The following is a 27,419-nucleotide window of genomic DNA, read 5'->3' on the forward strand; positions in this document are numbered from 1 at the left end:
GGAGTAATGCTAGATGGGGGAGGAGTTAATAGTTCCAACCCACCCAGTAGTGCCATAGAAGACCTGGCAATCTGCTCTATCACGATTGCTGTTAAGAGCCATCCAGTTGGTTCTGGTGTAAGATTTCCAATGAATTTGAACCATCGACCTGGTGGTTCCAACAGATTTTACAGCCCAGTGCATTAGCCCACAGTGCTATACTAGGACTCCCTGGAGTCCCATAAAGATTACAGCCAAGAAAATCCTATGGACCTTCTATTCTGTGATGCATGGGGTCCCTGTTAGCCAGAATCCACTGGCGGGCAAAAGTTTTTTGTTTTTTGAATTTTTGTGTAATTCATGTCAGCGCATAACAAGATGAGGAGATGGAGGCTAAAGATGTTCAGTAATGGGCCTTGCATTGATCTGATTCTCAATTAGCCAGGCTGAGGCCCTTTCTCATCACACAAGGGCAAGATGCCCCAATTCAGTTTACCAACCCCCTCCAGTGCTAGGGCATACTGGGACCTCCAAGGAGGAGCCCCAAGACTGGGGATGACAGAGACAACAGACCCTTCCAGCCCCGAGGGGTTAGGGTTAAAGTTTGGGTTCAGGTGGATGGACAGTCTGGCTTATACGAAGAGAATCAGGTGGGGGACACTTTATTTTGTCAAGCAGTATAGCGGCGTAGTGGTTACGAATAGGGCTATGAACCGCAAGGTCAGCGGTTCGAAACTACCAGCTGCCCCTGCGGGAGAAAGATGAGGCTTTCTGCTCCCGTAAAGATTTACAGCTTCAGAAACCTTGTTCAGGGTCGCTATGGGTACTCGAAGGCATTTAACAACAACAAAGGACCTTCCAGAGTGAGGAATGATCTGTGTTGTGCTGTAGGATAAGCACTCAATCATAAAGTCAGTTAGAATCGCCGCTCCTTGGAAACCCTATATAGGGTGACTCCATAACACTTAGCAACAAGGCCTAGGTGGGTCTTGAGCGCTGTACTCAGAGAAGATTAGCGCTTGGTGGGGGGTGGGAGGAACGGAGAGGAGGGTGTGATAGGATTTACATTTTGATAGTTGAAAGCCCGCCCAACGTTGAGGTGCTGCCAACGCCACACCCCCGCTGCATGGGGCCTAGGCAACTGCCCGCCCCTGCCGCCCCGCGGCCTTGGCAACGCTCCACCCTCACTGTCCTCCGCCCCGCCCCTCCACCCGCGGCCATGGCAACGCCCCGCCCCCCGACTGACACGTGGTTCTTGCAGGTCCTTCCCCTGTTAGGCCCCGCCCCCACGCTCTCTGGGCCCGTTTTTTTTGGCCGCGCTCCGGGCGCGCGCTTCCTCCTCCTCTCCCCACCCGATCCCCCCCTCCCTCTTGCCCCCGGTCGCTCGCCGCCCCCTCCCCATCCTAGGGCCCTGCTGCGGGGCCGAGCCAGCAGACCGAGGTTCCGGATCGATGCCTTGACCCGCTCAAACCTCCTGGACCTTGGACAGCAGTAGCACAAAGGGAAGCGGCATGTCCGACCCCAGCTACTGGACGGCGGTAGCGGCGCCTGGCCACCGGAGCCGCCTGGCCAAGGGTGCGCTGCTGCAGCGCTCCAAGAGGTAGGGGGACGGCTGCGGGAGCACTAGTGTGTCCCCATGGCGGGCGGAGATCTGACGACCAGCGTGCGTGGCGGCTGGAGAAGGGGAGTCCCAGGCACTCTCCTTTTGCATCTTCCGTCCCCCTGAACGGTGTCTATAGGGTGTCTCCGGGTGCAGGAGTGGAACTGGAGAGGCAAAAACGACATGAGACTGAGTCAGGATTTGAACCTAGGTCTCTAGCACTGGGAAGAAACAGGGACGAGGTTCTTGGAAAAACTGAGGCTGGTCTGCCGGGGGTGGAGAGGGTGGGCACAGTCAGCGGAAATGTTGGTTCAGAAGCAAATATTTGTAGCACGAGGCTGCTATGGGGTGAGTACTAGGAGCCCAATGACTGTATTTGATCCAGGCCTCTCTTAGCCTCAATTTTGCCATCTGAACGGCAAAGAGGCTAAGATGGAGAGCTGCGGAACCTGGGTTCAAATTCCATCCCAGCTGTTCCCTGGCTATATGGTCGCAGGCAGTGCCTCAGCCTCTCTATCTATCCTTACTTTTTTCATTGATGCTGATGTACAGGGATAAGCCCCTCAGCCTCTAAAAATCAAAAACAAAACAAGGCAATTGGGCTTTCTGGATCAAGAACACAGGTCTGATGATGGGGCTAGCTTCCAAAGAGCCTAGAATTCTAAGTTCAGATGCTGAGGAGCCACAGAGGATATGTGGACAAGTCAGGGTGGGGTGAAGGATTCTGGCTACAGACCCTGCTTCCTGTATTCTCACTCTGTCTTGTGTCCTCAGTACCACAGCGGTAGTTATTCAATGCCCAAGCCCAGGACTCACCTCAGAGAGGGCAGAAAACAGCCATCGTTTTCTGCTTGGAGAGTGAATGGCTAAGGCTCAGTTCCCCTTCCACCCCTCAGCTATAGCTGTGTTTTCAAGAAAATCCCACCTGAGAGCCAGAGGAAGAGCAACCAGTTTTTTTCCCAAATGATTTTGGAAGCAACAGGGTTGTGATATGCAGCATTGAAACAAGGGGCCTGGTGAGGATGTAGAGGATTCGTGGTGTGTGTGTGTGTATGGGGGGGCAGGAAGTTTTGCAGGAAGCTTCAGGTTTCACTTTTGCTTCTTTTGCACCTCAGGCCGGAGGACAGATCTGTGTCTGTTAACATCTGAGGGACTCACTTTCCCCAGCTGAGAAATGGGTATAGCTGCTCTGCCCCTCCCACTTTTATAGCCTATTAAAATTGGCACCTGTTTGTGGCTTCTTTCTCTGAGGAAGCAACTGAATTTTCTGTCTTCTGTGGTGGTGGCAGTATTGTGCCATGGAGTCGGTTCAGACTCATAGCCACCCTGCATAGGGTTTCTGAGGCTGCAAATCTTTACTGGAGTTGTTGTTGTTGTTATGTGCCATGGAGTCGGTTCTGACTCATAGCAACCCTGTACAGGGTTTCTGAGGCTGTAAATTGTTACGGGAGCAGAAAGCCTCATCTTTCTCCCATGGAACACCTGGTAGTTTCGAACTGCTGACTGTGAGGTTAGCAGCCTGATTCATAACCACTACGCTACCAGAGCTCCTTTTACTGCAGTAGAAAGCCTCATCTTTCTCCCATGGACTGATCGGTAGCTTCAAACTGCTCACCTTGAGGTTAGCAGCCTGACTTATAACCACTACAGTACCAGAACTCCTTACTGTGTATGCCTACCCACCATGTTTCCAGGGCCAGTAAGTCCTTCCTTGGGAAGCACACATGATTAAGTGCTCAACAATACACAAAAGGTTGGCAGGTTAAACCTACCTATGGCACCATGGAAGAAAGGTCTGGCAGTCTATTCTGTAAAGATTGCAGGCAAGAAAATCCTGTAGAGCTCAGTTCCACTCTGGATGTAACACATGGGGTTGCCATGAGTTGGAATTGGCTCACTGGAAGTGGGTTTGGTTTGGGTTTTTAGGCCCTGAGCTGAGCACAACTCTGCTGGTGTATGAGTGCATTGAAGTGTCCCTCCACCCCTCAGAGTCTGTTGATGTTAGTTTCTGACTCATGATGATCCCATCTGTCCAAGTAGAAATGCTCCGTAGGGTTTTCAAGGCTGTGAGCTTTTGGAAATAGATTGCTAAGTCTTTCTTCTGAGGCATCTCTGGTGGTAGTTATGTGCCGTGGAGTCAGTTCCAACTCACAGCAACCCTGTACAGGGTTTCCAAGGCTGTAAATCTTTACGGGAGCAGAAACTCTCATCTTTCTCCCACGGAACAGCTGGTAGTTTCGAACTGCTGACCCTGAGGTTCACAGCCCGATTCGTAGCCACTATGCTCCCAGCGCTCCTTGAGGCATCTCTAGGTGGGTTCAAACCACCAGCCTTTTGACTGGTAGTCAAGTACTTGAGCACTTGCACCACCCAGGGATTCCCTCTCTTGAGATCTGTGGATGGAGAAACTGAGCCTCACGCAAGCACACCTTCCTCCTCCCTCACCTTTCCAGCTGTGTCCCCATGTGTTTGGTGACTGACCACTCTTCCCTTGCTCTTGGTCAGCTCTACATCTTCCTCCTTTCCTGTTCCTGGGGCCCTGGGGCCTGGTCTTGCCCTCCCTGCATGGCTCTCCCGCTGTGTAGAGCTGTGCTGTGTAGAGCTGCGTTGGCGGCTCAGGCTGTGTGGGCTGATGCACTTGTCAAGCGAGTGAGCAAGCAGTCGTTGCCGGGTAACTGCGCTGGGGTGTATGTGTGTGTGGGGGGGGGGGCGGTGCTGGATGGTGTTTCTTCGACTTCCCTCTGTCAGAGTGAGGGCCAAGGAGAGTGGCCTGGGCAGGGAGTCTGGTCAGGAGCTGGGTGCAGGGAGGGAAATTAGGTGGCAAAAGTTAGAAGGGTTAGATAAGCATGGAAGGTCCATAAGTGGCATTAACAGTTTGTATTCAACTGCGAACGTAAAGGTTGGTGGTTCGAACCCATCCAGTGCCATGTCAGGAGATAGACCTGGTGGTCTGTTTCTGTAAAGATGATAGTCAAGGAAGCCATATAGAGCAGCTCTACTTTGTAATGCCTAGGGTCACGAGGAGTCAGAATCTATTCAAGAACAAGTGTTCTCTTAAAGGGGCAGTGTTAATTGTTGTTAAGTGCTGTCAAGTTGGTTCTGACTCATAGTGACCCTCTATAGGGTTCCTGAGAAGCGGCTGGTGAATTTGAACTGCCAACCCTGAGGTTCAAACCTACCTTCTGGTCCTGTGTATTATCCTGCAGCACAACACAGGCAATGAGGGGCTGCAGAGAGGCTTGGGTGGGGGTCCCTGGGAATGGGTGAATGGAATGGAACTGGAAGGAGTTATTTCTGTCTACCTGTGGGTTCTGCACTCTTCACCTTCTGCCTAGGAACAATTCTCCAGTGCGCCTGATGGTATGCGATTATGAACACGGCAGCAGAGACTGGGCCAGGGGCTCCTGGCCGTATTTAGTACTACTCCCCTCCTCCACTCCCCGCTAATAACAATCACATTGTGGGTTCAGTGGTAGAATTCTTGCCATCTATGAGGGAGACTTGGGCTCGATTGCTGGCCAATGCACCCTATTCACAGCCACCACATGTCCATCACTGGAGATTTGCCTATTGCTATGATACCAAACAGGTTTCAGCAAAGCTTCCGGACTGAGACAGACTAGGAAGAAAGGCCTGGCTGTCGACTTCTAAAACTCAGCCATTTGAAACCCTTTGGATCACAACGGTTTGGTCTAAAGCTGATCAATCATGAGAATGGCACCGGACTGGGCAGCATTTCCTTCCGTTGAGCCATGGGCTCACCAGAAGTCAGAGCACCAACAATAATATTTGTAATAGGTCTTGTTTGTCTAGAGGCTGTGTGGAGCCCATCTGCTGGGCAGACTGGGTGAGGTGGGGCTGCACATGGGTTGTGGGCTAGACATTTGGAACTTTGAGCCCCAGTCTTGGACCAGCCCCTGATTATTCTCCCTACACAACACAGCTGCCGGAGCGGAAACCGCAAAAGCCTAGTAGTGGGAACACCCTCACCGACCCTCTCCCGGCCTCTGTCGCCGCTGTCTGTCCCAACGGGTGAGTTCAAGGATGTCAGACAGGTGGGTGTGGCATCCTGCCTTCAACCTCCTGACTCTGTTCCCTTGCCTTATGCACAGCAGGCAGCAGTCCCCTGGACAGTCCCCGGAATTTCTGTGCCACGTCCGCTGTCAACTTCCCCTTTGCCCGGAGGTACGTAGTGGCCAACCTTGGGGAAAGGGGGTGGGAGCCCAGCTGGTAAGGGAACCTGCAAGGGTCCGTGATAGGTGACTGGACCCACCTTCTCATTCCCCTTCTCCCCTCCCCTGGTCCCCGCCCGGCCGTCTCTCCCTCCGGTTTCTGCCCTGGCAAACACTTGATCACCTGCAGTCACCTCTCACGTACCGACAGGTAATTTTTCCCAGCTTCTGGGGAGGCCAAGGAGGGAAGCTTGGGTCAACTCAAGTATCATTTCTTTACCCAAATCCACTCAATCATTCAACAAGACTCTGTTTGTGTACTTAACTAGGTACCAGCACTTACATTTTACTCACTTACTCAAAGACGTCCACTGCGTGCCTGCCATATGCCATGTCCTGTCTTGGGGCTGAGTACACAACTGTAACTGAGGCTAAATGTAGACCCTCAGGGACTCCTGGGGCAGTCAACAGAACCAACCCGAGAGGTCACAGCGTTGATGGGGGACAGGGACACGATGGAAGGCTGGCTGGAAGAGCATTCTGACTTACAGTCCTCTCTGCAGCTTTTTCAGATGCCACCAGCCTTCTTCTGCTTCAGTGTCTACCATTAATCCGTACAAACCACAGTATCTATGCTTCCTTCTGACTTTTCTCCTTCCCTCTCCAGGGCAGACGGCAGAAGATGGTCTCTTGCATCCCTGCCATCGTCCGGCTATGGAACCAACACACCCAGCTCCACCGTCTCGGTACCTGCTACCCCACCTTGACAGGGTGGACAGGTGGTAGAGTGGAGACTACCCTCAGCCCTGAGGAATCCCCAGGCTGGGAGACATAGTTATCCCCAGCCTATGAAGTCAAGGCCTGGCCAAAGGGGGGCTTGGGGCTGCCAAGAGGGAGCAGGCAAGGGAGAATTGGAGCTAGGGGTAAAGGATGCATAGGAGTCAGGCAGGAGGAAGTATGCTAGTGTCTGAGGATCTGACACGTAACCTAGGTCTTGCAGGACAGAGCAGAAGTGAAGATGGTAGACATGGAAGGCTTATTGGAGAAGGGGGACATTGGAGCTGAGGTTTTGAGGGATACATAGGAAGCTGACAGGAGGAAGTGTGTGACTGTGTGAGGATTGGCAGGCAGACTGGGCCTTGCAGGGAAGAGCAGGGGGTCTGGCTGTAATACTGACTCCGTGCACCTGTGGTCCTTACCCCCAGTCCAGCTCATCCTCCCGGGAGCGCCTTCACCAGTTGCCCTTTCAGCCTACACCAGACGAGCTGCGCTTCCTGTCCAAGCACTTCCGCAGCTCCGAGAGTGTGGCTGACGAGGAAGCTGGCCGCTCTCCCCGCCTACGCCCACGCTCCCGCAGCCTCAGGTGGACTTGGACTGCTTGACAATCCCCCACCCCTCCCAGGGTTAGTCTCAGGCCCCAAGTCCTGAGCCAAACTTTCCGTCTCTAGCCCGGGCCGTACATCTGGGACCTTCGACAATGAGATCGTCATGATGAACCATGTGTACCGGGAGAGGTTCCCCAAGGTGGGTAGCGCTGGGTGGGTAGGCTGGCCCCATCTGTGTCCCCCATCTGTCCATTCTGTCTTTCCCTGTCTCTGTCTCAAATACCTTACATGTAATATTGTCCCCTCCTCCTCTGACACTCATGCCTCATCTGCCCTTCATTTTGCCTCCCTGATACTGTGCCTCTCCTGCCTCTGTCTGTCTGCATTGCTCCCCAGTCCTGTCATTTGATGGTGACACACCTATCCACTCCACTCAGGCCACAGCACAGATGGAGGGTCGCCTACAGGAGTTCCTGGCAGCCTTTGCACCTGGTGCCCGGCTGGCATTGGCTGACGGTGTGCTGGGCTTCATCCACCACCAGATTGTTGAGCTGGCCCGTGACTGCCTGGCCAAGTCGGGCGAGGCACTTGTCACTTCCCGCTATTTCCTGGAGATGCAGGAGAAATTGGAGCGCTTGCTTCTAGATGTGCGTGTGGGGGAAAGGGTCCCAGGCGGGTAGGGCAGAGGCAGACACCTGTAAGTAACACCACCTTTTACCTGCCCACAGGCTCATGAACGCTCGGACAGTGAGGAGGTTGGCTTCGTGGTCCAGCTTGTGCGGAAGCTGCTAATCATCATCTCTCGGCCAGCACGGCTGCTTGAGTGCCTGGTAAGGCTGTTGGCATGTGACTGGGTGGGGTGCCCAGTGGTCCTGCTATGTCAACACCGTAAGATCCTTGAGCTGACTCTTCACAGAGAACTTTGAGATGGTCACAGGATGCTGCCAGGCTGGAAGTGGTTTCCTGGAGGTGGGGCAGGGGGAACAGTATGTACACAGAGGGAACAGCATGTACAAAGACTCAGACAAAGGGAACAGCATGTGTAGAGAGTTGAGACCCAGACAGAGGGAATAGCATGCACTTAGAAGGAACAGCATCTGCAGGGAAGTGAGATGTAGTCAGGGAACAGCATGTGTAAGGGGCCAGTGGCCTGACTGACCAACCCCCTTGTGCCCTTAGGAGTTTGACCCAGAGGAATTTTACCACCTGCTGGAGGCGGCTGAGGGCCAAGCGCGTGAAGGCCATGGCATCAAGACCGACCTGCCCCAGTATATCATCGGGCAGCTTGGTCTGACTAAGGACCCTCTTGAAGGTGCGCCAGGTGGGAACAGTATGGGGTCACTTTCCAGAGAGGTGGGGATGGAGCCTCCACAGCCTTGCACACTGTCCTTCTTGTCTGTGCCCCGGCCCTCAGCCACCTCAGCAAAATGGCCAGGCGCCTGACCTGCCTGATTCTAAGTTCCTAATGGAACTCGGCATCCTTAAACACCAAGTGAAGAGGAGCTGGATGCTGTGACAACCGTTGTTGTTAAGTGCCATCAAGTCAGTTCCAGCCCATATGTAAGGAGTTTCCAAGGGGCAACTGGTGAACTTGAACTGCCGACCTTGCGGTCCAGTGCATTAACCCACAACACCATACCAGAACTCCGTAACATCCATTAGCTGTTCACAGACCTCATTTCGCTGGCCCAGGAGGGGACTCAGAGTTAGATGGTGCATTAATAACTTCTTTTATAGAAATCAAAACAAGCTTAGTCCCTGTGAGTTCAAAGTTAAAGATATCCCAATTGTTTGAGTTTTGCTATGTGGTATGCCCCTCCCTAGTCCTTGATAACAATCACCACTTCTCCCTTCCCTCAAGCCCAGGGTTCTTAAACACACTGCAACATCCTACAAAGCATAGAATTGTCCAAAGAAACGGTTCATGCAATTGTGGAGGCTCACAAGTCCCAAATCCATAGTTCCAAGATCAGTCTGGCGGAATCTTCTCACCTACATAGTCTCAGGAGCTGAGGGACCCAAATCAACAGGTCAGATGACAAGTTGTTGATGCAGGAGCTAGTGAGTCAGGTCAGGTGATGGGCCAAAGGTCCCACAAACTGGAGGTCAGATGTCATGAGCCATAGGCAAGATCCAGGGCAAGATAGCAAGCTTTTCCAAAGCAGTCTTATAAACCGGAGTCAGACCATGCCCCCAAGAGAAACTAAGGGTGGTAGCTTGAGTCACACCCGCTACTGAGGTGGGGGAATTCTAAACATTTAGATCCACTGTAACCTTTATTCTTTAACCCCACCTTAATCTTGACTCCTTAGCAACTGTTTTCAGAATGGGTCCATCATTTACAGGCATGGAGGCTGTGATTTACAATATATCCCGAAATGGGAACATTGGACTAGAAGGGCCATTATCAATAATTAGCTGCCCTGCAAATGGAGAAAAGTCATGGACAAGAGAAACCTGGCCAAAGATTATCTGAAATGGCCAGACTAGGGGAGCCAAGGCGAGGGGACCAGCTAGGAGAATATCAAGCATGGACTGGGGTGACCAGGAGATGTCTGGGAGGAAGTGTGCCGAGCGCGAGGAGAAGGTAACCTGGTGCCGACCTAGGGGAGAAGGTGAATCAGGCCGAGGAGCAGCACATGCAAAGGCCTTGTGTGGGATCATGCTTGGCGGGCTTTGGGGCTGAAGTAGAGGAAGAAGGAGTTGAGGGAGTCCATGGCATGTGTCTATCAGTTTGTCCTACTGTGGTGGCTTGTGTGTTGCTGTGATGCCGGAAGCTATGCCACCAGTATTTAAATACCAACAGGGTCCCCTGTGGTGAGCAGGTTTCAGTGAAGCGTCCTGACTTCAGACAAACAGGCAGATTACTCTTAATGTTTAGCCTCTGAAAACCTCGTGTGAATAGCAGCAGAGCATTGTCAGGTATCGTGCCAGAAGACGAAACACTATGAATAGCACCAGGAGATTGTCAGATACAGGCCTGAAAGCCCAGCCCCTCAGGTTGGAAAGCACTCTAAATACTAAGGAAGAGCTGCCTCCTCAAAGTAGAGTTGATCATGATGACACAAGTGGAGTAAGGATTTGGGGGCCTTCATATGCCAAAAATGAGAAACAGCTGCAAACATCCAGTAATCCAGAGATGAAATGGAACACATAAAGATGAATATACTAGGCATTAGTTAGCTGAAATGGACTGGTATTGACTTTTTTGAATCTGATAATCATGTGGTTTATTATGCCGGGAAAAAATTCAAAAGGAATGGTGTTGCCTTTATTGTCAAAAAGAACACTTCAAGATCTATCTTGAAGTGCAACACTGTCTGTGATAGGATAATATCCATACACCTACAAGGAAGACCAATTAATACTGGTCTTCAAATTTACACACCAACCCCAAAAGCCAGTGATGATGAAATTGAAAAATTTTTTGCCAACTTCTTCAATCTGAAATGGATCAAACATGCAATCAAGATTTATTGTTAATTACTGGTAATTGCAGTGCAGAGGTTGGAAACAAAGAGGAAGGATCAGTAGTTGGAAAATATGGCCTTGCTGATAGAAATCATACTGGCAATCACATGACAGAATCTTGCAAGACCATTCAGTGACTTATTTATTCACTGCAAATACCTTTTTAAACAACATTAAGGTAACTATACGTATAGCCCTTACCAGATGAAATACAAAGGAATCATATTGACTATATCTGTGGGTAAAGACATATCATCAGCCAAAGCAAGACCAAGAGCAAACTGGAACAGACAGACCCATCAATTGCTCATAGGCCAGTTCAGGCTACAGCTGAAGAACATTAAAACAACTCCACAAAAGCCAATATGTGACCTTGAACATATCCTACCTGAATTTAGAGAACAGATTGGATGCATTAGGCCCTAATGACCGAAGACCAGAAGAGCTGTGGGATGACATCAAGAACATTGTGCAGCAAGAAAGCAAAAGGTCGTGAAAAAGACAGGAAAGAAAGAAAGATAAAAATGGTTGTCAGAAGTGACTCTGAAAGTTGCTCTCCAGTAAAGAAATACTAAAGCAACTGCAACTGGAAGAAATGAGGAATTAAAAGAACTGAGCAGAAAAATTAGAAGGGGAGCTCAGGAAGACAAAATATGATAGTGAAAGTATATATTATACAGTGAAAGTATTAAAATGAAATGTGAAAAGCCCTGAAATTAGAAAACCAAAAGGGAAGAACACGCTCAGCTTTTCTCTAACTAAAAAAATGGAAAAAAATAAAAATAAGTGAAACCTTAACTTGTAATATTGAAGGGTAAGGAGCTCTGGTAGCGTAGTGGTTACGAGTCGGGCTGCCAACCTCAAGGTCAGCAGTTTGAAACTACCAGCAGTTCTGTAGGAGAAAGATGAGGCTTTCTGCTCCCATAAAGATTTACAGCCTCAGAAACCCTGTGCAGGGTCACTATGAGTTGGAACCGACTCCATGGTACTTACCAACAACAAATGGGCAAAAGAACTTCTGGTGTGGCGCTGTAGGGTAAGCACTGTACTTTGAACCACAAGGTTGGCAGTTCAGACCCACCAGCTGCTCCTTGGAAGCCCTATAAAGGCTCACTCTGAGTTCAGAACCGACTTGATGATACTTAACAACAACAATGGGCAAAATATTGAATGATACAGAAAGTATCAAAAGAAGATGGAAGAAATACACAAAGTCATTGTACCAAATCATGCTCAACCATTTCAAGAGGTAACATATGATCAAGAACTGTTAGTACTGAAGGAAGAAGTCTAGTCTGTACTGCGAAGGCATTGGCAAAAAACAAGGCTCCAGGAATTGACCAATAGAGTTTTTTTAACAAACTGACGCAGCGCTGGAGGTGCTTACCTATCTATGCCAAGAAATTTAGAGGAAAGCTACCTGGCCAAACGTTATTTGTACCCATTCCAAAGAGAATTGACGCAACAGAATGCAGAATTCATCAAATAATATCATGTGCAAGTAAAATTTTGCTAAAGATAATTTTTAAGTGGCTGTTAACAGTACGTTGACAGGGAACTGCCAAAGGTTCAAGCCGAATTCAGAAGAGGACATAGAATGAGGGATATTGTTACTGACGTCAGACGGATTTTGGCTGAAAACAGAATACCAGAAAGATGTTTGTTGTTGTTGTTAAATGCCGTCAAGTGAGTTCCAACTCATAACGACCCTGTATAGGGTTTCTGAGGAGCAGCTGGTAGGTTTGAACTGCCAACCTTGTTGTGGTCCACAGTCCAGTGCTGACCCTACAGCACCACATCAGAAATCCGAAAAATATTGCTTGTGCTTTATTGACTATGCAAAGGCTTTCAACTGTGTGGCTCATAACAAGTATAGATATTCCAGAACACTTAATTGTGCTCAGGAGAAACCTGTACATAGACCCAGAGGCAGTAGTTAGAACAGAATAAGGGTACACTGAATGGTTTAAAGTCAGGAAAGGGGTACGCCAGGGTTGTATCCTTTCACCATGCTTATTCCATCTGTATGCTGAGCAAATAATCTAAGAACATGGATTGTATGAAGAAGAACATGTCATTAGAATTGGAGAGTCATTAACAAACCTGCAATTTATAAATGATACAACCTTGCTTGCTGAAAGTGAAGAGGACTTAAAACACTTACTGATGAAGATCCAAGACTACAGTATGGAGTATACCTCAATATAAAGAAAACGAAAATCCTCACAACTGGACCAGTAAATAATAAATAATGGAGAAAAGATTAAAGTTGTTAGAGACTTCATTTTGTTTGGATCCACAGTTAACACTCATTGAAGCAACAGTAAAGAGATCAAACAACGTATTGGACTAGGCAAATCTGCTGCACAAGACCTCTTTAAAGTGATCAAGAGCAAAGATAACAGTTTGAGGACTAAGTTGCATCTGACCCAAGCCATGGTACTTTCAGTCACCTCATACCCATGTGAAAGTTGCATAAGGAAGTCTGTAAAGAATTGATGCATTTGAGTTATGGTGCTAGAGAAGATTAAAAGTACCATGGGCTGCCAGAAGAGCAAGCAAATCTGGTCTGGAAGAAGTACAGCCAGCCAGAATGCTCCTTTGAAGCCAGGATGTCGAGACTTCATCTCTCATACTTTGGACATCTCATTGTTGTTGTTGTTGTTATGTGCCGTGGAGTCGGTTCCGACTCATAGCGACCCTGTACAGTTGTTTCCAAGGCTGTAGATCTTTACGGGAGCAGAAAGCCTCATCTTTTTCCCACGGAACAGCTGGTAGTTTCAAACTGCTGACCTTGCGGCTCGCAGCCCGATTTGTAACCACTACGCTACCAGAGCTCCTTGGACATGGTCTTAGGAGGGACCAGTCCCTGGAGAAGTTCATCAAGCTTGATAAAATGGAGGGTAGGAAAAAAGAAGAAGATCCCAATTAGATGGGTTAACACAGAGGCAGCAGCTGTAGTCTCCAGCATAACAGCAACAGTGAGGATGGTGCAGGACTGGGCAGTGTTTCTGTAGGGTCACTATGAGTTAGAACGAACTCAGCTGCAGCTAACAACAACAACAGGGCATTGACAGTGGCCAGACACACTGCAGTTATAACATGTTAGTGTGATGTGTGAAATCCCAGGATGGGGGGCTGTTGAACCTTTAAAGCTGAGGAAACAGGCTCTGACCAGACAAGATTGAGCAGGGATTAAAACCCATGTGTGCCTGAGGTCAGATTGTGTGTGGACAACCTAAGTGGCTACTGGATAGAATGTGGGCAGCCCGTGTAGGTTAATCTAGCTGGAGAGGAGGCAGGAAGTGGCTGCGTGGACAATAGCTGAAGTTTCCAGGCCAGAGTCCAAGACTGGGAAAGGGCTAGATTTGAACCTGACTCCCTTGTCTGCCAGTCTCCACTTCCCTGTCCCATCCTTGCTCTGTGGCCATAAGACACTACGTGGTTGCCAGCATGACTCACATCCTTCCACTAGGCCCTGGGGGATGGGAAAGAATAAGACTGCCCTGCGCTGAGCCCCAAGCTGAGCAGGACTTTAGGAACTGACACCCAGAGGGCCTACATCAAAGGACCAAGACCCAGAGCCAGGATTTAATCAGAGCTGAGCAATGTTCCTTCTAGAAGGTTCTTCAGGTACTGCTTAGTCCAGCATCCTGGAGTTTGTCAAAGAACTGGGTGTATATAAGAGCTGGGGGGCGGGGCACAGTGCCCCCAACCCAGTATGGGTCCAAGGCCTCAGGGCATCTCTGGGTGATGGGCAGTGTGACTCCGGAAAGGGTGGTGAGCATTCCCTTGCCTTGCAGAGATGGTGCCACTGAGTCACCTCGACAGTGGACAGATCCCCACACCAGAGTCTCCAGAGGTGAGTCTCAAAACTTACGGGTCCCTGCCCATCTTGACCTCCCCAGGGTACACCAGGGCTCCACTGGATCCTAGTTTACCAAAGTTTTGCACATAGCCAGAAATGAATAAAATGTGGTGACTTTGGAAGGAGTGGCAGTTAAGTAGAACCACCCAGAGGGGGTGGATAAGGACAGGACTGGAGGGCACACTGGGAAGCTGAGTTCTGAAGGATGTGTAAGAGTTTGCTGGGAGGAAGGGCACAGTTTGAGCAAAAACTCAGACACTCATGTGGTTTGGACCGAGGAGGCAGTGTTAGGTGCTGGCTCAGCAGTCTGGTCTGGCTAAAGGGAGCGCTAGGAGCGGGAAGTGAGCTTTTGAAAGATGTATTGGGAATGTACGGGAAAGAAGGGCACAGCTTGAGTAAAAGCTCAGATACTCAGAAGCAGAGTGTGAGCCGTTTGGAAAGGGAGGAAGTAGTGTTAGGCCTCAGGATCAGTGGTTTGGACTAGGGGCCAGGGGGACCTAAGTAGCAACTGCAGTGGAACAGGACACTGAGCCCCTGCTGCTACCCCCCACAGAGCCGGGCCCTGGTCTGCCCATCTCGGAGGAAGCCATGTGAGAGTGATTTTGAGACTATCAAGCTCATCAGCAATGGGGCCTATGGGTGAGTCCCTGGGTCTACCAGAGACCCATTTCTTTGATGCCTATGGGGATGACTGAGACTCAGGTAGACCCTGTGTCAGCTCTCACCCTAGCAGCGCTTGCTCATTTAGCTCTCAGAGTGGTGGTGGTGATGGTGGTGGTGTGCCGTTGAGTTGGTTCCGACTCATAGTGACCCTGTGTAGGGTTTCCGAGGTTTTAAATCTTTACAGGAACAGAAAGCTTCAACTTTCTCCCGTGGAACAACTGGTAGTTTCGAACTGCTGACCTGAGGTTAGCAGCCTAATTCGTAACCACTACACTACCAGAGCTCCTTTATCTCTCAGAGTTCAGAGGGGAAATTGAGACCTCTGCAGTACTGACAGGTTCCATCCACGATTCACGTCTTAACCCACCCCATATACGTGGGAGCAAGGGTGGGGGCAGCTTATACCTGTGGGAAGAAGGGCCAGGTAAAGAGAGAGAGTTTCCTGGGTGGAGGGACAACTTAAGCAAAGCCTGGGAAGTGGGGCGCTGGGTCCAGACTCAGCCCCACCGCTCACCCCTGGCTCCCTGCAGTGCCGTCTACCTGGTCCGCCATCGTGATACGAGGCAGCGGTTTGCCATCAAAAAGATCAACAAGCAAAACCTGATCCTACGTAACCAGATCCAGCAAGTGTTTGTGGAGCGTGACATCCTCACCTTTGCAGAGAACCCCTTCGTGGTCAGCATGTTCTGCTCCTTTGAGACGCGGCGTCACCTCTGTATGGTCATGGAGTACGTGGAAGGTGCGGCACTTACTTATGTGCCTCTGGAGGTGGGACGCTCTTTCCCTAACTTCTTCGGACCAAGCTAGGGTCTGCTGCTCTGTCCATTTTGGGGTTGCAGACCTGCAGTGTGGGATCCTCCGGAGCCCCCAGTCGGGCAGGACAAGGAGTGGCCTAAAAGAGCTGTGTATGGGTAGGACCCCGGGAGACCAGGCAGGAGGACTGGTTCAGACAAGGGATTCCAAGGGCAGAGGTTCAAAGGGGCAAAGTGAGAATTTGGGGAGATGTGGTAGAATATCCAGGAAGGTTGGTGGCCAGGGCTCGGTGTTGTGAAGTCAGATTTCAGGAAAATTTGAGACTGGGTTCAGCCAGCAGGAACACGATGCAGGCAGGCTGCTCCCTGGCCAATTATCCTGACTCCGACAGATGAAAACACTGTTCACCAGGCTGAAGGGTCTGCAGGTTTCACAGGACAGGGACAAAGGTCTAGCCCAGAGGCCCCCATGAGCTTATCCCACGTCTCTCCCCAGGTGGTGACTGCGCCACGCTGCTGAAAAACATGGGGCCGCTACCCGTGGACATGGCCCGCATGTACTTTGCCGAGACGGTGCTGGCACTCGAGTATCTGCACAACTATGGCATCGTGCACCGCGACCTCAAGCCAGACAAGTGAGCCTGCTTGGTGGGGTGAGGCCTCGCTGGAAAGGGGACCTGAGAAAGGGGCGGAGCCTGGGTGGACTGTGTCTAGATCTGAAGCTACAGGAGTGCGGCTTGGTTGATCAGGGTGGACGGGGCCTGAGCTAAGAGTGGAGCTTTTGAGTGGGCGGGGCCTGGGGTAGAGTTAGGGGAGCTCTGGGGTGTGGTGTTGGAGTGGGTGGGTTTTATGACAGCTGAGGCCCGTACTTGGTGGATCTGGAGAGGGTCTCTGAGGTAAAAGGGCCTGGAGTAGTTGGGGGTGAGGTCATAGGCTGGCTGGGGAGGTAAGGTGAGGAGGTGGGAGGTTAGGTCAGAGCTGACTGTGACCCAAGCCTTCTGATATCATGGGGCCTCTGCTGGGTACAGAGACAGGAAATGCGCATGTGTTGAGCCCCTGGTATGTCCGGAGGAGAGATGAGCAAGCATTTACAGGCCCTGTGTATGCAGATGCAGGGGAGGGAGAGTACACTCATGGAGCTGCTGGCAGGCAAGGGGAGGGAATGTGCACTTAGGAAGCACCAGCTGTATTCAGGGGATGGGTTCATACACTGTGCCTTGTAAGTGGAGGATGTGTGTACTTAAGAGGCACCTGCTGGATACAGGAAACCGGGCACATTTCACAAGCCCTCCTTGTGTGGGAGGAAAGGGACAGGACAGGTTTTGAGCACCTGCTGTGTGTGAGTGCAGAGAACAAGGGAAAACCACATTTACTGAGAGCCAGGGACATGAATTTTATTCTAGCATTCAGTAAGCAAGGCGCTACGGTTTAGACGTGCAGCTGTTAACCACAAGGTCGGCGGTTCAAACCCACCAACCACTGTGAGAGAGAGTGATGTGGCTGTCCGCCCCGCTAGAGACTTATCTCGGAAACCCTGTGTAGGGTTACTGTGAGTCAGAAGCACTTCAATGGAAGGGGGTATTGTGCTTTCATTTTAAGTAGCAGGTGGACCCAGGAGGTGTACATGGAAATGTGCCTTTATAAAGATGATGTATTCGATTTTGTCACTTATAAAACAAATACTTTTTAAGTTCTCAACAGCAGTGTGCATTGATGGTTTAAAACACATGTGCAGAAATACTTCTTTATACAGCAGGCACCCAAGCTATGTCCATTTTCCAACAGGGAAGGTCAATAATAGGTGGTTCCGAAGTGTTTAGTTTGTTAAACTAATGACTGCATGTGCTAGATGTACTCAGACATACTGTAAATGTACCTGGTGTGAGTCTGGTAATGTTTTAACCCACAATAGGTAAGACACAATAGGCAGATGCTGATTCTCAGTTGAACACGGAGCATGCAATAGAAAGCCAGTTGCCACTGAGTCTAGCTGACTCATGGAGGCCCTGTGTGTGTCAGAGTAGAACTCCTCCATAGGCCTTTCAGTGGCCGGTTTTTTTTTGGAAGTAAATCTTCAAATCTTTCTTTCAAGGAGCTTCTGGGTGGGTCAAACCTCCAACCTTCTGGTTAACAGCCAAGCACAGTAACCGTTTGCACAACCAGAAACCACCATTTAGTGTTAAGGACAGAGGGAGGGAGGGAATTACGGAGCACTCAGAGGTGAAAGTATACAGTAGGTGCTCAGTAATAACACCAGGTGCACCCAGTAGGTGTCCAGCTATGTTTGCTTTGTAACACGGTAGCTGCTTAAGACCCATTTGTTCCTCTGACCACGTGACTGTGCAGAGTCGATCATTTCAGTCCCCTCTCAGTCCACATGTGGGAACAGCCGGGTATGCCTCAGTTTCCCCAACCTGAGTGCATCACCCTCCTGCCCTCAGCCTGCTCATCACCTCGCTTGGCCACATCAAGCTGACCGACTTTGGCCTGTCCAAGATTGGGCTCATGAGCATGGCCACCAACCTCTACGAGGGTCACATTGAGAAGGACGCCCGGGAGTTCTTGGACAAGCAGGTTTGCTGGGTGGGAGGGCAGGTGGGCAGGTAGGGCAGCCCTTGGTGCATTGTGTCCCTCCTTTGACATAGCCTCAGTTTCCCTGTTCCACTGGCCTAGGTGTGCGGGACGCCCGAATATATCGCACCTGAAGTGATTTTCCGCCAGGGCTATGGGAAGCCAGTGGACTGGTGGGCCATGGGCGTTGTTCTCTACGAGTTTCTGGTGGGCTGTGTGCCCTTCTTTGGGGACACACCGGAGGAGCTATTCGGCCAGGTTGTCAGTGGTGCGTCTCCCCCCACCATCCTCCCCCCACTCCCCCACCCCCCGTGGTTCCAGATTTGAGTGTCAGGGCAGGGAGACGAGCCATGTCCCGCCTGTGGATTGGGCACCTACTACATGATGTCTGGTTTCACAATCAAGGACAAGACGGACCCATATCCCCGTTTTTGTGTCTCTCACCATTTAGTGGTAAGGACAGAGGGAGGGAGGGAATTACGGAACACTCAGAGGTGAAAAGTGTCCCGGATGGTACATATGGTTAAGTGTTTGACTACTATTGAAAGGTCAGTGGTTCATACTCGCCCATAGGTGTCTCAGGAAACACGCCTGGCCATCTGCTTCAAACAGGTTGAACCCATGAGAACCTTCTGGAGCAGTTCTACTCTGCACACATGGGTTCTGGGAGCAGCCAACAACAGATGCCAAAAGTACTGAGGAGAAACAGCAAGAGGAGGGAGGGTGCTGCACAGTGTGTGGGTAAAGGAAGGAATGAGGGGACCCCAGGGGAGAGTGAGGGGAAGACATGCTAGACAGTCAGGACAGACCAGGGTGTAGAAACTGGAAATGATAGGCAGGTCATTCTGCCCCGTCTCTTCATTTCAGATGAGATCATGTGGCCGGAAGGGGACGACGCCCTCCCAGCAGATGCCCAGGACCTTATCACTAGGCTGCTCCGACAGAGCCCCCTGGACCGTTTGGGCACTGGTATGTCAGTAGGGCCCAGGCTCTACTTGGAGACTGCACAAAAGAGAGGGCATAGAACTAGGGTTCTGAAGGCTGCATAGAAGTTCACTAATCAGGCATAGAACAGCAGAAGATCTTGAAGGAACAGTAGGTGGTTGAGCCTGGTGCACGGAGGTTGGTGAGACTGAATATGGATATTCGAAGCTGTGAGGCATCTGGATCTTGGTCCTGAGGCCCTTAAAGGCCCAGTGGATCTTGCTGTTCCAGCTCCTCCCATCACCTGTCAAGTGGTTAAGGAACTGTTTGAGACTCATGCATGCCACGAGGAGTCACATTCGTGACTGAGGTTTGATCAGGAGAAGAGGATGCTTGGGGCTGGGGTTGGCAACAGGATACGAAGGTTCATTCAGGCAGCTTCGTCTCCCAGGAACAGGAACTTGTGGAAAAGACCTGGGAAAGCCTCTAGATTTCTCCAGGTGGTAGGATCTCAGAGTTCAGTAAAGGGAAGGGGAGGGTCCTGGGAATCTGGTCAGTCTAACTTTGGGCTCCAGCTCGGTGTCTCTGTGGTCCAGGGTTCCTCTCCGGGCTTGCAAACAGCGGCTAGTTTTCCCTTCATCTTTCTAGTTCTTTCATTGGTCCAGATTTATCTCGTCACATAGCCAGTTAGCAGGCCATCTGCTGGGGGTTGAGCAGCCAGGGAAGCAGCAGGAAGAGAGGTGGTCATGGTCAGGGGGACCATGAGGCTCAGCTGGGTGTATCCACAGGTGGTACCCACGAGGTAAAGCAGCACCCCTTCTTCCGAGCCCTGGACTGGGCAGGGCTCCTTCGGCACAAGGCCGAGTTTGTGCCGCAGCTAGAAGCCGAGGATGACACCAGCTACTTTGACAGTAAGTTGGGGACCTGATGAGGGGAGATTGTGCCATCATACAGTCCTCGGGGGGCAGGACAGGGGTAACTCCATATAATCTTGGCGCCTCTCCTGAGTTTCCAATTTCCTGAGGATTTCCAGAAGCTGTGGGCACGTCTGCCACTGTTCCCTGAGCTGGGATTTCCTGTGCCTCTAGGCGGAGGAGGCCAAAGCCCTCCCTGCCAGGTTGCAGAAGCAGAAATCAAGGCACCACATGTGAAAGACCCTGGCCTGGGGTCCTCTAGTACATCAGCCTCCAGGGGCATCCCTGCTTCTGACACCAAGGGTGGAGCCTTCTTCAGGATACGCAGATGGATTTAGATGAGTTTCCCTTCCCCTACTCGAAAAATAATTTTGACTACACACAAAGTAAGGCCCTCCGTTTTCCAGGCCTTCAGAATTGGCTGTGTGACCTCAGGATTCTCTCGGACACTATTGTTTCATCTTTTGTAAAATGGGCAAAGTCTTTTTTTTTTTTTAGTTTTTATTGTGAATTGAGTAATAGTGTACATGGGAGAATATCCGTTTTATACTCATTGTTTTATTGCAATGATTAGTCTCCTCCGTGCATTGTCATTCAACAGTATTTGCTTCTGTTTTGTTTTGTTTGTTTGGGGGATGTACACAAAAACACTCAGAAATATATAATCATTTGGACAACCAAAGGGCACATTCTGCAATACTGCTTCCTGGCCGCCAGCACACAGCCTTTCTCGTTCCATGAGTCTAGAGTCCTCAGCTGCTCCATTTTTCCATGAAAATGGGCCGTGCCTTTTATATCTGAGAGAGACAGTTTCATGTAGTTCTGGGTGACCCATTTCAAGAACAAAGAAACTGAATCTCAGAGACAAGGAGCCCCTCTTGAGGTCCCACAGTTTCTACACAGATGCGAATTAATCCCAGTTTCCTGTAGTCCCTAAACACACACAACCTGGTCCCATCTCTAGGCCCTAAACATACCTAGCGTTATCCTATCTCTGGGTCCTAAACACACCTTGCCTGATCCTATCTCTGGGTCCTAAACACACCCATCCCTGTCCCATCTCTGGGCCCTAAACACACCTGGCCCTGTCCCATCTCTGGGTCTTCAGTATACCCTGCCTAATCCTATCTCTGGGCCCTACCCATCCCTATCCCACCTCTGGGCCCTAAACACACCTGACCTGGGCTCATCTCTGGGCTTGTGTGCTCCCTCCTGCAGCACGCTCGGAGCGATATCGCCACCTGGGCTCTGAAGACGATGAGACCAATGATGAAGAGTCATCCACGGAGATCCCCCAGTTCTCCTCCTGCTCCCACCGGTTCAGCAAGGTGAGGTCAGGACTCTGGACAGGATTAGCGTTTAGGAAATGGTGCCAAGTGGTATTTTCCTTTGAATTTTTTTTTTAACTTCTTATTGTGAATTGAGTGAAGGTTTACAGAGCAGATCATCAGTTTTACATTCAACAAATTATATACTTTGTTTCAGCTCAATGGTTATAATCTCCTCCATATACCATCAGTTAACAGTATTTATTTACCTCTGTGCCCTTTAACTCTTACATTTCTCCCTGTGTCCTCCCCTGCCTTCACCTTTCTTCTGCCAACCTCCCTCTTGTTGGAGAGTGCCTTCCCTGTCACCTAAGTTAACACATGTCTACCCTCTGTTGTTGTTGTTAAATGTCATTGAGTTGGTTCCAACTCATAGTGACCCTATATAGGAAGGGACTGGTGGGTTTGAATCACCAACCTTATAGATAGCAGTCCAGTGCTTATCCTATAGCACTATATGAGGACTCCTATCTACTGTCTAGCCAGTGAATTCTCTCCTACCCTGAATTTTTTTTTTTCATTGTGGTAAAATATGCATATTGTTACTGTTAATTGCTAATGAATCAGTTCTGACTCACAGCCACCCTGTATAGGGTTTCCAAGGAGTGGCTGCTGGGTTTGAACTGCCAGCCTTGTGGTAGCAGTCCAATGCTGATCCTACAGCGCCACAATAGGACTCCAAAATATGTTTGCTATTGTTACGTGCCCTCAAGTCAGTTCCTATAGCAACCCAGTATAGGGTTTCCAAGGGGCAGCTAAAATTCACCATTTTAGCCGTTTAGCACATTCATAATGTTGGGCAAACACTCCATCCCTCTGACTAGGTCTAGAACATTCTCATTACCGCAAAAGGAGACCCTGTACTCATTAGCATTCATCCTCCATTTTCCCTTCCCTCTGTCCCTTAAAAAAAAAAAAAGTTATTCCACCATAAAGAGACCTGGTATGGCACTGGACCTCAAAGTTGGTTTGAATCACAGGGTCAGCAGTTCAAGCTCACCAGCCACTTCACAGAAACCCCATACACAGTTGCTATGAGTCGGAACCAACTTGGCGGCACTAAACAACAACAAAAGAGAAATGAAGTCCTGGTGCTTAACAAGCCTTCAAAACATCTCACTGAGTGAAGTAAATCAGTTACACAAGAATGCTATTGTATGATCTCACTTACATGAAATGAGCAAGTAAACAGTAAGCAAAGGTGATTCATAGTTACTAGTGGCCTGAGTCCTGGTGTGGCACTGTAGGGTAAACACTGGATTGCTAACTGCAAAGTCAGCAGTTAAAACCCACCAGCAGCTCCTCTGAAGCCCTAGAGAGGATCGCTATAAGTTGGAACCGACCCAACGGCACATAGCAACAATAACCCTTATTTCATAGGATTTAATACCCGGGATCTGAGGGAGAAGGAAAGGAGGAGTGTGTTCTTAGGGGATGTGAGTTTATGTTAAAGGAGGCAGAATGATTTGGGAAAGGATGGTTAGAATAATTACACAGCTTGAACAGTGTAATCAATATCAAGGAATTATATGAAGGGGCTTCAGAAAGTTCATGGAAAAATGTCATTATCTTTTTTTTGTAATTTGAGTGAAAGTTTACAGGGCAGATCATCAGTTTCGCATTCAACAAATCATATACTTTGTTTCATTGCAATGATTATAATCCCCTCCAGGTACATCAGTTAACAGTATTTCTCTCTATTTAGTTTAGCTCTTTTTAAAAAAAAACAAAAAAAACACTAAGGCATATATAAGGAGCTCTGGTAGCATAGTGGTTACAAATCAGGCTGCGAACCACAAGGTCAGCAGTTCGAAACTGACAGCTGTTCCGCGGGAGAAAGATGAGGCTTTCTGCTCCCGTAGAGATTTACAGCCTCGGAAACCCTGTACAGGGTCGCTGTGGGTCGGAGCCGACTAGACAGCACTTAACAACAACAAAGGTATATGTAACCATTTAAACCACCAAAGGGCACATTCTGCAAATCTGCCTCCTGGCCACCAGCTCTCAGTTCCTCTCTTCCCATGAATCTAGAGTCCTCAGCTGCTCCCTCTCTCCAAGTCCCCACCTCTGCCTCCATCTCTGGTGTTGCTGTTTCTCTGGATAGGGTCCCACATTCCACTTGTGCTCTTCTCCCTTGATAGTCCTAAGGGTCCTCTATTCCTGGAATGTAAGATTGACTACTCCTCCGTTTTTGTTACAAAACTTCTACCTTTACAATTGTGACAGTCTCAATTAGTCATAACAATTACTCACTGTTGAGTCATAAGAATCTTATCCCCATCTCTTTTCACCAGACACTTCTAGACAAGATGAAAACTATTCAATGGGGACTTTGTCTTCCCCTGCACATTGTTAAATTAAACTCCCTCTTGAAAACTTGTAAGCCAGTCACTTTGTGCCTTTATCGCCCCCTCATCTTAGATGGTGGTGCCTAAATTGCCCATCCCTATCTAGCCTGTATACAGAGGGGATAGCATTGAATGCTTGATGTGAAGACTCCTTCCCTCTTTGTTGGTATTTTGATCTACTACACCCATGAGTATAGGTCAAGTTCTTCAAATTGTAGCAATTTATCCTTGTTACTATTATAAAAAAAAAAAAAATGTTTTTTAATCCTCTAGACAAGTTCTGATTGTCAAGCCACTGAGCTAGGTCAAATGGGTACTGTCTGCAAGTTTGTGTGTTCTTGTGCATCTCCCCTCACTTCATATCAACTGGATGCTTCACTCTCAGCTCTAACCCTCCATAGCTATGTCCTTGTCCATGGGCTCAGGTGTCCCCAGGTCTCACCACTCTTTGGACCAACCAGCCCGTCCTCTTCTCTCTCTCATCTCCAGGTCAACAGGAATCTATGGAATGTGGTTGAACTCAGCCCATTTCTTCATTGCTGCCTTTCCTCCTCTTCCACTCACCAGTAGACCAAGTTGGTTTCCAGCAAGCTTACATGTCTGCTCATGTGTTCCCTTTGAGTCTCAGTCTTAGATGGGGGCTTGTCGTGACAGGACTAATTTCATTATTTTTTATTACATCTTTCCACAAACTTTTGGGGGTGGGTAGGAATAAGAAGTGAGAATTCGGGTTGGGACTGTGGTCTAGGGCTTTGTTTAGTGCCAGGGTTTGGTCTAGGGTGAATGTTAGGGGTACGGATTGGGCTAGGACTGGAAGTAAGGCTGAGTCTAGGTTTTAGAGTTACATTGAGGTTTATTTTTACTTTTTTATGTTTTTGAAATATAGTTGGTTTTCTGTTCATTTGAAAGAGCTCTGGTAGTGTAGTGGTTACAAGTCGGTCTGCTAACCTCAGCGTTTAGAAACTACCAGCCATTCCGCGAGAGATAGATGAAGCTTTCTTCTCCTATAAAGATTAACAGCCTTGGAAACCCTATACTAAGAGTCGCTATGAGTTGGAACCAACTCCATGGCACACAACCACCAGAACCACATAACTACATTGTTCCCTTTTTACTTTAAGTTTTTGTTGTTGTTGTTGCAACTGTATCTCTGGTTCTTTATTTTTAGTCTTACATGTCTGTTTTACTTTGCTTATTTCTATATCTGGGTTGAGTCTAGGCAATATTGTCATGTATGTTAATCTCAGGTTGTTGTCTGCTATTGTTAGTCCAAAGAACTCCCTTTAGCATTTCTCCTAAAGTCAGTCTGGTTTTTACAAATTCTTTTAATTTGTCTGAAAGTGACCTAATTTTGCTGTCATATTTAATGGACAATTTTTCTGGATATATGATTCTTGGTTGGCAATTTTTTTCTTTCAGAGTTTTATATATGTTTCGTTGTCATCTTTGGGAGCACAGTGGCTCCATAGGATCAGTACTAGACTGTGAACCACAAGGTCCGCAGTTCAAGCCTGTCAACCGCTCCTTGGGAGAAAGGAGAGGCTTTCTGTTCCCTCAAAGATTTAAAGCCTCAGAAATGCTATATAGGGTCTCTATGAGTCAGAACTGACTTGACAGAACGTAACAACAGCATTGTCTTCCTACCTGCATGGTTTCTGCTGAGAAATCGTAACTTAGTCTTACTATTTCTCCTTTGTAGGTAACTTTTTTCTGGACTGCTCTCAGTATTCTGTCCTTGTCTTTAGTTTTGAAAAGTTTAATTATAACATGTCTTGGTGTTTTTCTTTTGGGGTCTGTCCTATTTGGAGTTTGTTCAACTTCTTGAATGGACTATCTTCTTGTCTTTCATGATGTTAAGGAAGTTTTATTCTAATAACTCTTATTAGAATTCTCTATAGGGGTCTTTTTTTATCTCCTCCTGTTCTGGAATTCCTGTCACACATAAGTTATTCCTCTTGAAGGTGGTGGTGATGACTGTGTGCCACAGAGTCAATTCCGACTCATAATGACCCTGTATAGGGTTTTTGAGGCTGTAAATCTTAATGGAGGTGGAAAGCCTCATCTTTCTTCCACAAAGTAGCTGGTAGATTTGAACTGCTGACCTTGCGGTTAGCATCCCAGCTCGTAATCCATTATCCTACCTGGACTCCTTATTCCTTTTGATAGTGTCCCACATAAGTTTTAGGCCTTCATTAGATTTTTGGCTCTTTTTTCTGATTGTTCCTCTGGCAGATAAATATTGAGATTTCTCTTCAAGCTCAGTAATTCGGCCCTCCATTGATTCAGTTCTATGTCTTTGCCCCTTCAGTGTATTATCTATTTCTGAAGTCTTAATGTTAATCTTCTGGCTTTCTAATTGCTGTTTTTTGTATAGTTCCCATTTTTTCAAGTATTTTGTTAGTTTGTTTCCTGAATTTTGCCATAGTTTTGTCTCCGTTTTCCTTAATTTTATCTGTAGTTTTCTCCATCTTTCACAGGCCATTGAAGTTGCCTGATAAACATTCTTTTAAGTTTCTTAGCAGGTTGTTCTGATACCATTTCTGGTGTTATGTTATCTAACTCTATACTTTGGTCACTTGTTTGAGGCACTCTGTCTTGTTTCTGTAACATAAGCTGAAATGGTCTATTTTCTCTGAGACCTTTTGGTGTCATATTTCTATTTAGATGATGATTTGTATATTGGTGTGTTCTCCTGGTGGATGTGGTAGAAACCAGTAGTGCGGACACAGTTAGTTGTCTGTTCGCTGCATAGTGTTGTTCAGCGCATGCTCCCACGCCTCCAGAAGCAATGATTCTATGATAGATGCCCGACCCCTGGCAAAGCCAAGATTGCACAAGAGAGCGTGCCACTGGCCGCTGGGTTGGCAATGGCGCACACTAGCCGCACCCGTGACCATCACCAGGAGGATACAGAAACGAGAGAACTGCAATCCCTTGCTGGCAACCTTTAGCCACGCCCTAGGCCCACAGGCAGCTGTAGCAACAGCCACTTGCAAAAACCTAAGATGGCTGCAGCACACCCGCCCACAGTCAACCTGATTTTCTTCCCTCACTGCTCCTGGTCCACTTCCTCTTCCAGCTTGCATTTAGTCCACCGCTCTGCCCTACCCTCTGATGCTCAACAATTCCAGGACCACCATCCGTAACTGTTTAATGCGGTCTCCCCTGATTCTCCAGAGGGTCGGCTCAGTGCATCTGCTTATTCCGCCATCTTGCTTCAGACTCCTCCACAAACTTTTAAGCCCCTTCATACATAGAGATATTTTCGAATTGGTGTTTGTTTTGTTGTGCACTCCCACACAAAAAAAGTTGTTGAGTCAGCCATGCGTATCACAGTAGATACTTTAAGTGGGCTCAAATTTCCAGCCTCGAGGTAAACAGCAGAATATGCTAACTGTACCACCCAGGGATGCTCCTGATCCTCTAGGTAACCACTAATCTACTTTCTCCTTGGTCTGGACATTACATATAAATGAAACCAGACACTATGTAGGGGCTTCAAGA

The 27,419-nt window shown here is 48.7% G+C and overlaps 1 protein-coding gene across 1 annotated transcript in view; it reads left to right on the forward strand.

Annotated features, from left to right (window-relative positions):
* The first annotated feature begins 1,490 nt into the window (after window positions 1–1,490).
* Window positions 1,491–27,419, forward strand: part of MAST3 (microtubule associated serine/threonine kinase 3) — a 32,729-nt gene continuing 6,800 nt past the window's right edge. Inside the window, exons 1-18 of the mRNA XM_006876296.1 lie at window positions 1,491–1,579; window positions 5,523–5,611; window positions 5,692–5,764; window positions 6,419–6,497; window positions 6,957–7,114; window positions 7,200–7,275; window positions 7,514–7,723; window positions 7,805–7,906; window positions 8,256–8,388; window positions 14,351–14,409; window positions 14,969–15,054; window positions 15,609–15,817; window positions 16,327–16,465; window positions 18,272–18,404; window positions 18,504–18,669; window positions 19,269–19,370; window positions 20,114–20,236; window positions 21,458–21,567. Of these exons, the coding sequence (XP_006876358.1) occupies window positions 1,491–1,579; window positions 5,523–5,611; window positions 5,692–5,764; window positions 6,419–6,497; window positions 6,957–7,114; window positions 7,200–7,275; window positions 7,514–7,723; window positions 7,805–7,906; window positions 8,256–8,388; window positions 14,351–14,409; window positions 14,969–15,054; window positions 15,609–15,817; window positions 16,327–16,465; window positions 18,272–18,404; window positions 18,504–18,669; window positions 19,269–19,370; window positions 20,114–20,236; window positions 21,458–21,567 (2,136 nt within the window). The remainder of the gene's footprint in view (window positions 1,580–5,522; window positions 5,612–5,691; window positions 5,765–6,418; window positions 6,498–6,956; window positions 7,115–7,199; window positions 7,276–7,513; window positions 7,724–7,804; window positions 7,907–8,255; window positions 8,389–14,350; window positions 14,410–14,968; window positions 15,055–15,608; window positions 15,818–16,326; window positions 16,466–18,271; window positions 18,405–18,503; window positions 18,670–19,268; window positions 19,371–20,113; window positions 20,237–21,457; window positions 21,568–27,419) is intronic.

Source organism: Chrysochloris asiatica, unplaced genomic scaffold, assembly GCF_000296735.1.
Source record: "Chrysochloris asiatica unplaced genomic scaffold, ChrAsi1.0 scaffold00374, whole genome shotgun sequence".
Classification (NCBI taxonomy): domain Eukaryota; kingdom Metazoa; phylum Chordata; class Mammalia; order Afrosoricida; family Chrysochloridae; genus Chrysochloris; species Chrysochloris asiatica.